At 52.8% G+C, this 15,949-nt stretch overlaps 8 protein-coding genes across 8 annotated transcripts; 3 read left to right on the forward strand and 5 right to left on the reverse strand.

Annotated features, from left to right (window-relative positions):
* Window positions 1–220: 220 nt before the first annotated feature.
* On the reverse strand, window positions 221–2,607 carry K489DRAFT_157632 (uncharacterized protein). Its single transcript, XM_033599273.1, has one exon. The coding sequence runs from the start codon at window positions 2,297–2,299 to the stop codon at window positions 461–463; it is 1,839 nt and encodes a 612-aa protein (XP_033462480.1). The 5' UTR covers window positions 2,300–2,607; the 3' UTR covers window positions 221–460.
* A 1,072-nt stretch (window positions 2,608–3,679) lies between these two features.
* Window positions 3,680–4,361, forward strand: K489DRAFT_157804 (uncharacterized protein). Its single transcript, XM_033599275.1, has 2 exons — window positions 3,680–4,197; window positions 4,279–4,361. Exon 1 carries the CDS (start codon window positions 3,788–3,790, stop codon window positions 4,097–4,099), a length of 312 nt encoding a protein of 103 aa, XP_033462481.1. The 5' UTR covers window positions 3,680–3,787; the 3' UTR covers window positions 4,100–4,197; window positions 4,279–4,361.
* K489DRAFT_157708 (uncharacterized protein) lies at window positions 3,876–5,180 on the forward strand. Its single transcript, XM_033599274.1, has 4 exons — window positions 3,876–4,197; window positions 4,269–4,273; window positions 4,357–4,745; window positions 4,943–5,180. The coding sequence occupies exons 1-4, from the start codon at window positions 4,130–4,132 to the stop codon at window positions 4,991–4,993; spliced, it is 513 nt and encodes a 170-aa protein (XP_033462482.1). The 5' UTR covers window positions 3,876–4,129; the 3' UTR covers window positions 4,994–5,180.
* Window positions 5,181–5,871: 691 nt separating this feature from the next.
* Window positions 5,872–6,908, reverse strand: K489DRAFT_399637 (uncharacterized protein; the record flags this gene model as incomplete). The annotated part of the gene is made up of 4 exons (XM_033606969.1): window positions 5,872–6,108; window positions 6,227–6,567; window positions 6,637–6,653; window positions 6,726–6,908. 4 exons carry the CDS (start codon window positions 6,906–6,908, stop codon window positions 6,104–6,106), a joined length of 546 nt encoding a protein of 181 aa, XP_033462483.1. The 3' UTR covers window positions 5,872–6,103.
* Window positions 6,909–8,024: 1,116 nt separating this feature from the next.
* K489DRAFT_157939 (Sodium/hydrogen exchanger) lies at window positions 8,025–10,246 on the forward strand. Its single transcript, XM_033599276.1, has 5 exons — window positions 8,025–8,383; window positions 8,452–8,585; window positions 8,660–9,211; window positions 9,271–10,124; window positions 10,234–10,246. The coding sequence occupies exons 1-4, from the start codon at window positions 8,278–8,280 to the stop codon at window positions 9,979–9,981; spliced, it is 1,503 nt and encodes a 500-aa protein (XP_033462484.1). The 5' UTR covers window positions 8,025–8,277; the 3' UTR covers window positions 9,982–10,124; window positions 10,234–10,246.
* K489DRAFT_313787 (phospholipase D/nuclease) lies at window positions 10,156–11,472 on the reverse strand (the record flags this gene model as incomplete). Its single annotated transcript, XM_033600967.1, has 2 exons — window positions 10,156–10,779; window positions 10,846–11,472. The coding sequence occupies 2 exons, from the start codon at window positions 11,470–11,472 to the stop codon at window positions 10,156–10,158; spliced, it is 1,251 nt and encodes a 416-aa protein (XP_033462485.1).
* A 758-nt stretch (window positions 11,473–12,230) lies between these two features.
* Window positions 12,231–13,889, reverse strand: K489DRAFT_368608 (WD40 repeat-like protein; the record flags this gene model as incomplete). Its single annotated transcript, XM_033602968.1, has 1 exon — window positions 12,231–13,889. The coding sequence occupies one exon, from the start codon at window positions 13,887–13,889 to the stop codon at window positions 12,231–12,233; it is 1,659 nt and encodes a 552-aa protein (XP_033462486.1).
* A 493-nt stretch (window positions 13,890–14,382) lies between these two features.
* On the reverse strand, window positions 14,383–15,370 carry K489DRAFT_429712 (CGI-121-domain-containing protein; the record flags this gene model as incomplete). Its single annotated transcript, XM_033608384.1, has 2 exons — window positions 14,383–15,033; window positions 15,101–15,370. 2 exons carry the CDS (start codon window positions 15,368–15,370, stop codon window positions 14,758–14,760), a joined length of 546 nt encoding a protein of 181 aa, XP_033462487.1. The 3' UTR covers window positions 14,383–14,757.
* Between the last annotated feature and the right edge of the window lie 579 nt (window positions 15,371–15,949).

Raw genomic sequence — 15,949 nt, forward strand, 5'->3', positions numbered from 1 at the left:
GAGTCTGGTCGATGAAATGATGGAATTGTCAGAAGTTCTAGAAGTTCTGAAGGCTTTCCATGCCGTGGTCTAATTTTCGGTGGAGTAATAAAGCGTAGATATTTACATAGAGACGTGGTCGGCAGCAGGGTTATGCAAACTGCATGAGAAAGAGCAATCGAAAGGAAAGACGATTGTGAAGGCATATACGCCCAACAAACATACAAACAACCGTGACAATGTAGAGCCTTTATGCTTCTTATTAGGTATGATGATACAGGTGAGGCCTCTCGAGGCCAGACTGAAAGTGAAAATCTGCTCTGGCCCGCAGAAACAGGGATGCGTTGCGCAGAATGAATGCAATTTGCATAGCAAATTCGCCATGCATACATGGGTATGTAGTACTTTGTTCTCGGAGATCTTGGAGAACTCACTCCGGGGGACTGCCCCAGATCAGGCCAAAGAGCGTGTCCACGGTCCACTAGTCGTCAATCTCGCTCTCCGGTACCAGCTCCTGGAGCTCATCCCCTTCGACGATCGACGAGTGGCCGTGGACGTCCGGAACTGGTTGCTGCTCCTCGGCTGCCTCCTCTGGCACGCCGTCGAGGTCGGCTGGGTTGGCTTTCCCAGTCATTTGCCATCGATCGCCTTTGCCGTCGATCTCGCTAGCGGACTCGGCAGCTGTGACGTAGACTTCGTCTGTCGGCGTTTCTTGATCAAGCGGACCGCTGAGCGAGACTTTGGATTTGGCGTCGAAGAATGCGAGGCGGTTCCTGCCTGGCGTGGTAGACTCAGTGTCGGATGGGGTTGGTAGAGGGTCCTTAGAAATTGTGCTAGGGTCATGAACTCGGGTCTTGTTCGTCGCATGATGTGAGTCTGAGCTGTCGGGTTTCGTCGATTCGGTGTTTTTCAAAGACTGCTTTCCCTTGGAGCCACAGTCACCGTGCTGCGCACTCTTGCCGTCCCCATTGGAAGTGTTCGAAGCATCATGCTTATCGGACCAGTATTCTAGCTTGTGTATATGATCTCTGGCGGCGTGAACTGCCTTCAGGATGTTCTCGTTATGACGCACCCGTGAATCATGCCGTCGGGTCTCGTCGTCGTCTCCGTCCTTGTGATCATGCGACGCCAGATCCTTCTTTTTCTCATGGAGCTCGTCGTGCGTGGCCACCAGGAAATCCAACACTTGCCGTCGTGACGCCTGAAAGATGAACATGCCCATGATCTCATCCATGCGCTCGGCTAGGTACACGAGATCGTCGTTGGCCTGATCTAAGAATTTGCGTATAGCGTAGATTTTCTCGCGATCTAAGCTTGAGCGGCGAAGGGCAAGGAAAAGATCGGCAATATTATCTATGTCCATATTTTCCACAGTCATCTCCAGCACAGTGAGCTTAGCGAGAACATTGACGGCATTGCTCGAAGCCGCACGGCTGTCGGTAATCGAAGGCGATCGTAGGTTTTTGGTGTGAATAGTGAAGTAATCCGGATTGAGATCGTGTGCCTTGTCGCGGCCGACGCTCGGTAGAGCGCTGCGTTTCCTCACGCGCAGCCATCTCCTTCTTCGAACGAAACTGTGAAACCAGGGATGGGTGCCGTGCCAGGCGAAAGTCCGCCCACCATGGCCAACAAAAGCAAAGCTGTATTCCCATCCCTCCTCGTCCACATCGCGGCTCATATCCACATACCAGCTCTTCCATGTCCACTCCCAGCTTGGATCCGGGACCTGTGCGTTGCGAATGTCTACGGGACTTGTGCGGAAGTCGGCATTCTGCCATGGCTTTGGGTCCGTGGGTAGCAACGAGCTCGAAGAATACTTGGGTATTCCGAAGAGAAATGCTCCGCGCTGGTTCTCGTATAACACATCGACGACTGTGTCCTTTTCCTGTACTCCCGTGCCAATGTTGTTTTTCCTTTTCACTAATGCCTTGGCGCGATTTTGTGCTCTCTCCAGATACTTCTTTTGCAAAGCCCCACTGTCACCGTCGGCCGGCTTGACATCTTTGTTGTCGGAATTCGACGGTGGTTGAGTTTGCTCATCATCATTCACATTGTAACGTCCCTGACCGTAGCGCGCGTATTTCTGTCTGTTTATCTCACGCCGCAGCGATTCCTGGAAATTGGAAGATTGGTGAGTCAGGCGATGGCGTAAGCTCGGCTCTCTCGAAAGTATGGCTGATGTAGTGGAAGGCGTACTGCCTTGTCGTGAAGTTTCGTCGCCAGGGTCTACGGTCTTGTCCAGCAAGGTGATCGGTTGGCCGATGTGGGAAGTTTCTGCTGCATCACGGGTGCCATCGACGAGGTCAGCGCTGGAAGTCATGACGAATGCTTCCAGCACATCAAGGACGTGACAAGCCGACGGAAGAAGTTGTGTTCAGGCGCGTAGGATATATGTGAATTATCAGAGAACGGTCGCAATGACGCGCTTCACACAGGAAAATAAGCTGGTAGGCGCTGAGCCGACACCATACTGGTCTTGGTTTTCTCTTGCCAGGACCGATCGTCGAGCATATGAGACGGCGCGCCGGCAATTGTCACACACGCGATACCGTATAGGAGGCAGTATCGAGCCCTTAACGCTCGTGGCCCTCAGAAAATTGGCGAGAAGGGCGAAGAAAGCCTGGAGACAGCTACATAATCCTTCGAGAACCAAGTGCTTTCTCAACAGAGAGAGAAACTTCCCATGTGGAAGCTATTCATGGCAGCCACTAATGATGCTACTGAACGTTCAGTTCAGGGATGCTGGGCTTTGCGGGACACACGCCGACCAGTCTGCGATAACTTCCGGCTAACTTCAGGTCCACCGGTATAGATTCAAGGCTGACTGCAATGGCATTTCTGACGTGTTCAGGATGTTGCCGACTTCATCAAAGGGCATGTTCAGTCATTGCGGTCATTTACATTCATGAATGAGTCGATTGCCGATCGGCGCGTCCTCACGTGTCGCTGTGGACAGGGCATGAGATCGGGCGAAGGGTGGAGTACATGTGCATAGGGCAAGTCCATTGGTGATATCTGGCTGACATGTGAAATGATTCGACAAAGCAGCTTGAGCACCACGCTGGTGCGTTGGTGTCTATGGAGACTATCCTTTTCGGCGTCAAATTATTAGTGAGGTTGATTGAATATCTTTGACCTTGCCCGCAAACGAGCCGCTGCGCTCATTGAACCGCCATCGTGTCAATGCATCGATGCGTAAATGTCATTGTCAGGACGCTTTCGCCGAGTTCTCAGCCACAAGTCTGATGACGTCATGAGGACTCAAATGAGAAGACATGCCGTGGTGGTTGCAGTCCGGGTAATGCGCAGTCGCAGTCCAGCATGTACTGTGCTGCAGTCCAAGCTCTTGCTTAGAGCTACACCTGGGCAGTAAACAGATGGACAGTGACGTAGGTCAGGCCACGCAGCGAAGTGCTATCCACTACGTACTATGTACTGGGCAAAAGTTGGAAACAACCTTGCAAGGCGAGAACAAACGTGATGAGACACGGACGCAGAGACAGACACACACACACATACAGCGGCTGCGCCATTGAATACGGCAGACCAACGATAACCGCCCGCAACAACAGAGATTTATTATGTGCGTGAAGTAGTCTGGCGACACTGGTGGCCTCGTGCTGGGCGCTGTGCTCTGTCATTGGTTCGGAACTCGGACCACCGCTTCTGCTGCTGTCTCGAGGTTAATAACGGAGAGGTGCAGCCTCTTGTCATGCATGACGAAAGCTATCGTGATTTGAAGGAGACCGCTGCCCGAGAGTGACGAGTGCGCGCAAGATCGCGATGCGGCGGGTGAATCAATGGTGTTATGATGACCGGGCAAGAGCTCCTACTCCTACTCCCACTCCTACTGCATTGCCGCTACGGTATCCGTCTCGTGCGTACCTGGTCGGCAACCTTCTGTCGTCACCACCGAGGCTGCAGTAGGTCATTGTTGGTTTGTGTTTGTGTTGCGCTGAGCAGCAGCTCTCCCACCACTCTGCTGCGTCTCGACCTTAGAACCTTCTGTACTTACCTACTTGCCTTTTCACTTACCTCCGTACTCCTCTCTCACTCTCACTTCCTCACTGTCCAATACCTCTCACCACCGACTACTGTAATCGTAATACCTCGAGCATAACCTCATCTCCACCGACAAACCTACATCACAATGTCTAACCGTCTGACTACCTGGCTCGGTCTCGGTGCCGCTGGAGCTGTCGGTTACTACTTCTACCAGTAAGTCGATCTCATTCGCCATAGGACGATGAAATTCGTGACGAGAACCTCACAACTAACGTCTTTTGCAGGGCTGGTAAGCACAGCTTCATCCGACTGCGCGCCAGCATCGGAGCGCAAAGCTGCCGTGACGTCGCAATTCGCTAACCCTTATCACAGGCGGTGACCCAAAGCTCGCTGAGAAGAAGTTCGAAGGTACGCATCCGTCACACGATCTCTCGTCACTGCGCAATCCACTTCTTCCAAACAGCTCCAGAATTGACCAATCCCGCCCACCAACAGCCGATGCCGCCCGCGTCTCATCCACCGTCAAGGAGCAGATCCCCGGCCAGGCCAAGCAGCTCCAAAAGGATGGCGAGCTGACCCTCCAACACGCCAAGTCCTCGCTCAACTCTCTCGGCAAAGACATCAAGACCGAGGCCAGCAAGGCCGATGCGAAGATCAACAAGCTCAGCTCCGAAGCCGCCTCCAAGCTCGACCAGACCAGCCGCGATGTCCAAGCCGCCGGCAGCAAGGCCGTCAACGAGTTCGACAAGAACGTCAACGAGGTGAGTGACTCATCCACATACGATGCATCAAAAGCAGGAGAGGGAATGGGGTTTTTCTGCCATGCTGGTGGCCAAGGCCATCGCTGGGCTGGCGGAGATGAACATCCGGGTGGGGATTGATGGCGAGAAGTAAAGGGCATGGATGCGACGATCACACCCCGAGGGCAAAATATGCTGACCTATGTTCTTTGCAATAGGGAGCTGCCAAGGCCAAGAGCGGTCTTTCCAGCTGGTTCGGCAGCAAGTAAATCATGGATTCACGAATTTAACTGAGACGAATTCGGGAGGAGGCGCCGCGTATGGGCGGAGCATGTCGAGAAGGCTGTACTAACTATATGAAAGACGCACCTGGAAATACCATTCCCAAATATCACAAAGCTCTCTCTCTCTCTGCTCAAAAATGACTATTGTTTTCCATGAAGGGAGCCAACGTGCTGCCGAACGATATCGTTTACATGTGGCACAATAAGTGACGCGTCCCACCGCACAAAATCAACGAACGACGCGCACGAGCACGCATGTTTCGCAAAGCCATCATCAAACTACTCAGAAAACACACCTCTCGTAGTACACGATAAAAAAGAACAAAGGCCCCCCGAAAAAGGTTGAGAGAAAGAGATCTCACGTGTGAGTAAATTGATCAAAAGCCGGCGAGCTATAGGAGAAGTTATGCGTCGTCCTCCCAATCTCCTCGTCTTCCTCCGTTGTCGCCGACCGGACGGAGAATTCGGTGTTGCCGCCGAGATGGTGCCCGACGCTTTCCACCGTCGGCGACGCCGCTGAGAGCATATGGGCGTAGACCGGCAGGGGCGAGACCGGCATGCGCTGTTCCGATGTCGTTGTTGTCGTCGTGGTTGTCGTTGCTGGCGTGGACGAAGTGAAATTGGTGCTGTTTGTGGGATAAGGGACTGATGTCGATGATGTATGATGGTGATAGGATGACGATAAGGAGTTCGTTGCTGCGCCTGGTCTACGGAGGCCCGGATATCCCGGGCAGCCTCGATTGTGGATGGCGCCGGTGCAGAGACATTGGTCCGATCGCACGGAGCCGTAGAGCTCCGGGAGGCGGTGTTCTGATAGGAGGCTGTTGTCGGGAGAGGATGATCGCGAGGAGAGCGGTGAGATGGATGTCACGGAGGGCGTGGCGGACATGGTGTGGCGGCGGGCGGTGGCGGGCTGGACACGTGGCGGGCTCGCGGATGTGGCAAAAGAGACGTCGGTGTCGCCGCGGTCGTCGGGGTGGAAGTAGGCGCAGGTGCGAAGGTGGAATGCTGCATTGCAGCCGCAGTGCGGTGGAAGGGTCCGTCCTCCGGGGATATGGACGGGATGGCTGTTCGTAGGTCGTCGCCGGGTATCCATTAAGCTGTGATGAAGAGGTCTTGTCAGTCCCTCTGCTGGATCCGAAGGCGGCCTGAGTTCCCTCTGTGAGAAATTGATCGTCCCCACAGGATGGAATCTCGGCCTTGATGTGGGAGGATTACCGTTTGAGTCTTCTTCTTCCAATGGACCGGTCCCGGCTCGTTCGATGAGTCCGCTCATGACCACCGCATGCGACTTCCTGAGGTTCTTCTTCACGAAGCCCGTCAATAGGACATTGCAGCGCATGTCGACTTCCTCCTTGATGTAGAGACCCTCTCGAGGAGCGTCAAGTCCAAGCTCTACCGGTTCTCGAGGTTCGCCTGGCATGCTTCCACAGACCAGCCATTTGCCCCGGAGATCCAGGCCGGCGGGCGCGAACGTATGGGTTTGTAGACCATTGGGAAGGTTGTAGAAACATGCTTTATATGACACTTGTCCGTTGATACCAGGCAGATAGTTTATCCTAGAAATATTCGTGTCAACAACGACAACAGCAACTCAGGATACAGTCTACTCCTGCAGCATCACTCACCTGTCTGTAATCTCATACTACGTTGGTGACAGGTCAGTGTTTGATTCTCGAGCGCGAGCTGATCAAAAAATGCGGGTCGCAAAACGAACCCATGTTCCAAACTCTGCCTCGTCTTTGCTCGCTTGAGCAGGGGCCGTCGTCTTCTCAAAATGGAGCACCAACGGGTTGACTCGAATCATCGCAGCGTGATCGTGCAGCTGTGCAACTGCGGCATCGCGGGTGACGTTTGAGGGCAACGGTGACGTCTGTGTCATGAGAGATCGTGTCGACATCGTTGCGAGCTCTGCGGGCAGCACCGGCCAGCTACCAACTTGTATCGTTTTGGGTGTACGAAAGCAGAGTCGTTCGAATTATAGATGTCCGATTCGATGTCTTGTCCCTGCAGCTGTAATGGGAGGAAGAAATATCCAGTTGGTGTTGGACAGACGTGCGTAGCTCTGCTGATTCCCTAATTGACCGGGATCGATTAGTCAGGCTTTGCGCCTGAACGCCCAACGTTTGCGGCTGTCCTTGACGCTACTTCGTGTTCCCTCGATAAGCTACGGACGCTTCAAAGTCGAAGGACATGGATCGTGAGATTTCCGAACTCGGCGATATTGGACTTGCAGGTCTTGTTATTGATGAACAGGCGGTCTTTTGTGATCAGAATTCTCCGAAGGGCTGTTTTGCCTCATTGCTCCCACGATTCTGCAATCAGGGCTGATTCTCGCCTCCGGTTCTGTGTTGCTCGGCCGCACACGCGAACAGCGACTTTGGCGATGGAATCGATACTGCAGCGTACCTAGGTAGTTTAGCAGCGTACAATAACAAGTAAAGCTGGCAATATAGCTCTGTTTTCGATGTACAGTAATGAAGACTCACGGTTCGATCTAGTCAGTTCAGTCCCATCAACCAAGCCTCGCCCGTTGCAGACCGCAGTCGGGCCGTTTGGCCCGGCATTGGGGCAAGCCCTCCTATCAAATTGATTTAGATCAGACGAAACTCGTGGAAGCAAACTCAATATGCTTATTACTGTAGGCCCAACAAGGACGGCTCGTATTGCACATGGCTCACATTATAACACACCATTCCGTACTTGACTGCGAAACTTTCGAATTACTACTATATATTCTACGCAAGTACGATCGGAATTGATGTGGTTCTCATGTTCTGGCCTCTAAGTGTATCGAAAGTCAAGGGCTAAGTTCAGGTCGGAGTGCCACCAGACGTGTCTCATCACACACGGACTAAGCAGTGAAACGACGTCACGACGATCGCTTTGTTCCCGTCGCTCTTGCGCGATTTATCACCGCCAGTTGTACGGGAAAAACTCAATCCGTGTGATTGCCAGATATACTTCTGTGCTCCTCCACTCGTGTTTGAGGCCGTATACATAACATAAACCTGGGCGCTATCGACTCGGGCGGATCAATTCATCCGTGAAGCGCCATAGTTGATCATCCGCTAGAAAGTGACGTTGATTGTTGGTCGCGTGCGCAGCTACTACATTTCCATCCACCAATCCTGAGAACAGTATCTCGATGTTTTAATCGTTAGCACAAAAACAGAGAATATACCTCATTCGAAACTTGGCACCCGCGCTTCGACCGGTCACAAACGTAGCGCCTATTGCCCTTCACAAGACATCGTCAAGTCGATAGCATGGCCTGGAGCCAGCTTGAACCGACGCCCGCCCACTTGACATATCTGCTCTTGTCCGGTTTTCTCATCAGCTATGTACTTTTCGTGCGCTTTCTTCGCAATCGACGTGAGTACAAACGCGAGACTTTGGATTATGTACTTGGGACCATATCTGACATTTAAGATGCCTACAAGTGCACCTGAGCGAGCCTCCCATTGCACTGCTTGTCGGAGTCATCTTGGGCCCGTATTTACTTAACTGGGTCACGCCTTCTATCTGCAAGAATGGAGAGTGCACCAGCGATCCAGCAGCTGGTGGATGGGGATGGGTGGGTACCTGTCGTCTTTCTGTTCGAACGAACATCAGGATCACATTCACTAATGCAATACATTCATTCCCTAGGGTGACAATGTCGTCCAGGAAATCACACGGGTCATTGTCGGCATCCAGTGCTTCGCCGTCGGCGTAGAGCTGCCGCCACACTACGCGAGTCGGAAATGGTCGTCAGTGATCATGATGCTCGGTCCGGTCATGGCATTCGGCTGGGTCATCTGTACAATTTTCATCTGGGCCATCTTTCACACCAGCTTGGCCTCGGCATCAGTCATCGCTGCAACCTTGACACCAACTGACCCAGTGCTTGCATCGAGCATTCTTTCCAACAGCCAGTTCTCGACCAGAATTCCCAAAAGAATCAAGCATCTGCTATCTGCCGAGTCGGGTTGCAACGATGGTGTCTCGTTTCCTTTCCTGTACATTGGGCTCTACCTATTAACTAAAACATCTACCGGAGAGGCTGCGAAAGACTGGTTTCTCATCACGCTTTTGTGGCAGTGCAGCGTAGGTCTGCTCATCGGAATCGTTATCGGATGGTGTGCACAAAGGATACTTCGCTTTAGTGACAGTCGCGGTTATATCGATCCTGCGGGCTTAACTTTGTTCTGGCTATTGATGGTGAGTCTCGATCTACAGAGGATCTCCGCTCTTAAAGACTTGCTAACATATCGCGTCAGGCAATACTTTGCGTCGGAGTAGGCTCTACGCTAGGCTCCGATGACTTTCTTGTCGCATTCGGAGCTGGTTACGGTTTCGCGCGCGACGGTTGGTTCGCCGAAAAGATCAAAGCCGCAGAATTGCCCAAGATCACAGACATGTTGCTGAACAGTGCCATGTTCCTCTACCTCGGTGCCATCATGCCATTCGACTCGTTCAAATCGCAGGATGTGACACCCTGGGTCACGCCCGGCAGGCTCTTTGCACTTCTCGCGCTTGTCCTTCTATTTCGACGCCTCCCGATTGTTCTTGCTCTATACCAATGGATCCCGGACATTAAGAGTTTCAGGGAGGCGCTATTCTGCGGTCACTTCGGACCCATGGGACTAGGAGCGCTCTTCCTCGCTATGGAAGCAAGAGGAATCTTGGAAAACGACGAGGCCATTCCTGATCCTCATCCTCCCAAGTATGATCAACCATACACTGATCGCGAGCAGACAATCAAGATCATATATCCCATTGTCTGCTTTATCGTCCTCGGTAGCACCTTGATCCACGGCTTGAGTGTACTTGCTTTGAGTTTGGTCTCTCATTTCTCGCGACCGAAGGAATATCGTGCCGGGATCACGGCGGCTGAGACCGACCCACTGCTTGAAGGAGAACATGGGAGCGAGGAGAGTCGCATTGATGAAAGCGAGAGTGATCAATACGAGCAGATCGAAGACGCCTAAGATTACGGCTTGCAGCAGCCTGATAAAGAAGTTGCACGATTCAGCGCACCATCTCCATTGTTAGAGATGAGGAAATCCGCTCGAGACGCCATGTTTGGCGCAACTTTCCATTCAGGATCGTCGATGTTGAGTTCGCAGGGCCAATTGGGCTTCGAGATACGGATAAATCTTCGTTCATAGCGTCGCGCTATCAAAGACAACACGAGAGCGTCCATTCGTCTCTTTGTTGAGCTTTTCCATTACGCTCGCCACCAATGGCTTGGAATAGACCGCCACACCGAGTTCCTGGCTGGTATACCAACTGGCACGATCCATGTTTCCGCTTCCGAACACGACAACCTCGCGATCAATAAGCGTCAACTTCGCGTGCGACTGAACGGGCTCATTCGCCGCACCGGCGCGAGGTTGATAATAGGAGATATGCAGTCGGCCTGGAGGCAACAAACCCATCTCTATGTCACTCTGACGTGGCTTCGATTTCGAGATGTCCTGATACGTCTTGATGAAGCGACGTACGCATCGATCGGTCGTGGTACCGGCTGTAACCAGCTGCTCGAGTATCATGAGTCGCGCACTCGTCAGAATATGAAGCTTCACGCCGCGTCGTAGAGCATCCGTGAGGCCTTGTAGCACGGGTGGTGAAGTTAGATTTGGGGTCTGAATGTAGATCTCCTCGCGAGCGGTAGCGAAGAGCTCTAGAAGCTTGTCGTTCAACGGTGTTTGCGGTGGACGGGCGAAGGACTGCCAGGGCAGACGGAAGTTGGGATTGCGATTATGCGGCGACGGAAGAAACAGACACTTTGATACAGTGTTAGTCAGTACATGTAGAAAATCTCCTGAGCATAGAAGAAAAATCATCCTTACCTTTGTCAAATCATTCCCAGCTTCTTGAATATCGACCGTCGAGGAAGCATCCCATCCCGCCTCCTCATCCGATCGAGAAGAAGAAGAAGCATCCTGCCAATACTCCATCCAAAACCCAACAAACTCCCTCACAATCGGGCCCGAAAACGATATACACACCTCAAACCACTCCTCCCAACTGACATTACAACTCGGCAAGTACGCCCTCCTCCGATCCACCACCACAAACTTCGGATGCCACACACTAAAAGGCAAAAAGAAAATACTCGTGACACTGACATCCAACCCCTGCAGCTCTCCCAAATCCCTCGGCAATCCCAGCAACTCCCACCACTCCCGACTGGAGTATACCCTCGGCCGACCACTCCCGCCGAGGATTTTCTGCACGATCGACGTCGACGAGAACCCTATCCTGACGCGCACGCGTCGGTGTTCCGCGACTGCCCGTGAATTCAACGCAAGGAGACTTTCGCCTAGAGCTTCGAGGGAAGGCGAGCGCGCCCAGAAACAGGTCACCAGGAGGACTTCATGTTGGGCGGCTTCGATGGCTGGAAGGAGCGTTTTGTGGTAGATGTCGAGGCCGGTGCCGAAGGAGATGTCGCCTATTGCTGCGGCGCTGGACGACATGGCCGCTTGCTTGTTGTCCCCTTATTGTGTTGATGGAAAAGTCTTACGGAGTGCCATGTTTGGTTCCTTAGGATCGGGAGACAGTTCATTACATGACCAAGGTTGTTGGAAAACTTGGCGATGGGCAGACGTTGTGATGTTGACGTAGGGAGGGCTGTTGTCATTCTCAGGTAGGATTAGGGTTATGCTGCACCATGGTCGAAGTTGCTGTTGGGAGAGACACCAGAAGCACGTATTGTATGAGGATAGACTGGACTGAGCATTGGGATAAATGGGGGTTCACATCATGACTTCGTGATACAATATATACAAATGGGACCGGTTTCATTCCGGAGCCTCAGTTGTCATAGTCCATGGCAGCCTGCATCTAGTATAGCTATGATTTGCCTTACACTGACACAGGCGATCGTGTCTCAAGCGGCAGGATCTTGAAGCGTTCATCCACAGCATATGATGGCTCAGCGCTTCAGTCAGCTTGGGAACGATGCTGAGTAATGGACATCTGATACGACCAATTCTGGCTCTGAGTCTTTGAAGCTCACGCCATATCGGCGGAGGATCAAGAATGCCATGTCTTATATCTTCAAGCGGCACTGCGCTCGCGGCCATTTTGCTTCGTCGCTCAAGGCGAAAACAGGCAAGATACGAAACCCCAAATATCTTGGTATTATCCGGACATCGTCTGTGGTGCACCCGAGGGCGCGTGGTCGAGTCATCAAGCGGCAGCTTGTCATCGCACAAGGACTGTTAGTGTCTCTTCAGCCCATTTCAAGCAAGTTAATCATGCCGCAGATGGAGTGCGCGTTCTGTGCATATTCCGTCGACTGACGAACTCGTATCCGGATCCGAAGGAACAGCATGGCGACTTCTCTCGCATCACCATCTTCGCCCTGCCATTCCGCCAAGCGCTGACTGTACAGATCGAGTATGATCAACATGACATCGTAAAGGATATCGAGGTAACGTGGATCGACAATATATCGACTGATGAGGTTGAGGATAGGAATGAGCCTTTCCTCGGAGCGGTCAGCCAGGGCAGTGCGTAGTGCGCTGCGATGCCGCAAGGCAGTGATGAGTGTCATGAAGTCGTCTCGATTGTATCCTTCACGCCATGTATCCGGAGGCAGGATCTGGTCCAAAGCATCTGCATACTTGCCCGAGCGCAAGCTCCTCTGCCAAGGCTGTAACTTTTTGCTCTTGGAGCGATCGTTGCCAACGATGACGATATCTGCGCCTTCGCCGCGAAAGTCCTTTCCACGGTCTCGCGCTAAGATACCCTGACGCTTGTCCTTCTTTTTCTGACGTCGTTCGTACTCGTCTCCTTGTCCTGCCACGATTGCATCCATCTTTTTCTCCCGCTCCCGAGCCCTAACCTTTTCAGCGCCTGCGAGGCGAGTACGAATAGACAAGAGACCTGTCTGTAGACCGACCGCGAGATGTCGATCATCGCGGATGCCATCCTTGCTAGCCGGTGATTGGACGACAGCCATACTGAGGATGGGCGCCGGGTATTTGAATCCGGCTACCACTTCCCAATTCGAAGTATTGTGGACCTTGAGATGCGCATCCAGGCCACCGGTGAGTATGCGACTTCCGCCTTGTGCAACGGCCAGCGATGTGACGGTCTTCTGATGTGCGCGGATGACATTTTCTGCGCGGCCAGCGAGCAGATTCAAGATTGTCACATCACTCCCCGCAGCCACGGCCAGCGACGAGCTGCTGAGTGCGAGAACATTCTCGACGGGTGCGGCCAGTTTGAAATGCATTGCCGGACGATCGTTCTGTTGTCTGGTATCCCACACGCGCACGGTCTGATCGTAACTGCCGCTGACGATTATATTTCCGCCTTGCTCAGGCAAGAATCCACCGCTTCGCACATAATCCTCATGTCCTAGGCCCGTCCACTTGGCAGCATCCTCTGTTAAGTCCCATATTCGTACCGTGCGATCATCACTACAACTCATGAGTTCTGTCAGGGTGTGTGGGTTCCACCGAACCAGGTGCACCGGTAGTTTGTGTGCAAATTCGCCCTGCCATTGTCGAAGAATCGCTCGTGATGACGTGTCGAAGGCTTGCACAATACCGCTTTCGCCTCCGGCAAGCAAAATCCGTCCATCCTTTCTTAGAGTACCGGATCTTGCTGTGTCGTCGGCTCCGAATCTGCTCACGGTCTTGACCAATTTCCTCGTCTTGGTGCCATAGATCTGGATTCTACTCCCGCTGGTCACCGCGAATGTGTCGGCCTGTGTGCCAGAGGCATTGGCGTCAGGGATCGTGATCGACGTGATGCCGGCGTTATGCGGTGATGGCAGCAGAATAGGATTTTTGAAGGTTGACCAGTAGCTTTGATCAGCAGTCTTGGGCGCAGGGCCGCTCGCAGCCCGCAAAAGCGCTATGGGTTGAACCTCTGCTGCCATGCCCGCTGCAGGATATTCGTTTGGTCTGCCGAATCAATCGACTAGGCGCAAACATGCAATGACCTCGAAAAAGATTCGCCTTGGCAGTCCTTGTAATATCCAGATTGTCTCGAATGGTTGATAAATTATTCTGAGAGTCCGCGGCAAAAATTCACGGAGCGGGCCGGCGCAATTCCGCCGAGTGATATTGCTCAAGCCCTTGGAAATTTCTTGGAAGGCTCCATCTGGAAGGATGCGAGCACATGGAAGCACGCATGGAAGCCCCGGCGGAAGTAATTCGTTGTCTGGCGCGTGTCGATGGGATGCTGCAGGCGGTCTAGATACTGCGTGGTTTTCGTTGCCGCTGCTGCTGCCGCCACCCGACAGAAGGCTCCCAAGTCTTTGAGTTGATGGGATATCTCGGGATGCTCTTGGCGGTCGCGCGGCAGATGCGCGGCACTCCTGCAGCAGATCATGTGTCGTCACAGATGTGCAGAGATAACATCGAAGTCTTCCGCCAAGAACTTGTGCTTGCATTTCACTCCGTGCAGGTGCGCATACCCCTGCAATGAGATGCTCCTGATGGATCAACATCAGGATAACACCCCGTTCGTGTGGAGCGGCCTATCTTGCAGCGACTGCAACGACTGCTGCACCAAGCCGCCGTCGTCATATAGAGCTATTCTGAGATCACTGCAACATCTTCATGGCCCACGAACACCTGGACAGGCATGAATAGCAAATGCAATGGACATCGCTGACGACCAAGAACAGGCGACGAAACATTCTGCAGCAACGTCAAACCTGACTTGTAGGCAGCACACGTGGGAAGAACAGAGGCCGCGATAATACGAAACATGTGCTATCTATAGAAACTACGTGATTCCGTTCAAGAACCTTTCAGCGCTATGCTACCAATGATCAGCGCTTCTGCGTCTTCACCCACATCATCTTGACCTTTCTGTGATGCAGTGAGCTTGTAAATCTTTCGGATTCGACCCGGGTCGTGCACCTTGGCCAATGCGGCATCGGTCAATGGCAGCATTTGGCCTTGCACGTAATTTCCAAGGTGCGTTTCGATGTCAGCGATGACGCCGCCAACTTTGATGGCGACGATGTGCTTGCTGTCATCGGAAATGCCAAATCGGCGGAAGGATTCGGCAATCTAGGTATAGCGTGTGAGCGATTATGCATGTTTGGACCACGTGCATGTCTTCCACCGGCACCCTTACATTGTTGTTTGGCGACAGTGCGAAGACTGTCTCAGAGTGTACATTGCGAGTCTTCAGTCTGCCCGCCAAGGAATCATTGACAGCTCGAAAGCAAGCAGCCAGGATGTGATTCCTCGAAAGTAGCTGCGAGCAATCGAGAAATGCATACTCGAAGTCCGTGTTGCCTTCGAGCAGCTGCTTCCGTAGGAAGGCAGCGTTTTTCACATCGGCGAAGAACGCCAGATGGAGACGAAGCTCAGGCTGCAAATGCGGGAGATCGATGGTCTCCATTTGCGTGGCTCTCTCGTGGAGGAAAGGCGGCTAGGGATGGGAGACGGTAATCGTCGGCTATGGTGGTACCAATGTGCGTGACTCTTACAATCACGACCAAAAGGTGACGTGGACTCTGATTGTGTCCAGAGAAGCCAGACAGAGACACAGTCAGCTGAAAGAGGAGAGACTAGTATTGACTTTCCAGGGATCCGATGTGATGAGAGTCATCAATCTGAATCAACCCCGGAACGCGAGCTGTGCGAGGTGTGCTGTGTGTACCTAGGTACTGTGCTAGAACGATGGACGAGAGTCCCAGGGCCTCTGCGATAGTACGTAATTTTCGGTCCAATAGGTTGAAGCAGGACGACGGCGCGGTATAGTCGTACCTAAATGGAAATAATGACGAGCGGGCGAGAGCGCTGCTCACGATAGATCGGCCGGGCATGCAGCGAGGAATGAAGAAACCTTGCAAGCTAGAGTCTTCTATTACCATCGATCAGTTGAAACATCAAGGCTCGCGCCGCGACACGGATGACGGAAGCCTCGTGTTGGCGAAACAGGTGGTGGAAGTCAACTGAGGTAGTGATTGCTGCATTG

The sequence above is a fragment of the Dissoconium aciculare genome (genome assembly GCF_010015565.1).
Source record: "Dissoconium aciculare CBS 342.82 unplaced genomic scaffold K489scaffold_3, whole genome shotgun sequence".
Taxonomy (NCBI): domain Eukaryota; kingdom Fungi; phylum Ascomycota; class Dothideomycetes; order Mycosphaerellales; family Dissoconiaceae; genus Dissoconium; species Dissoconium aciculare.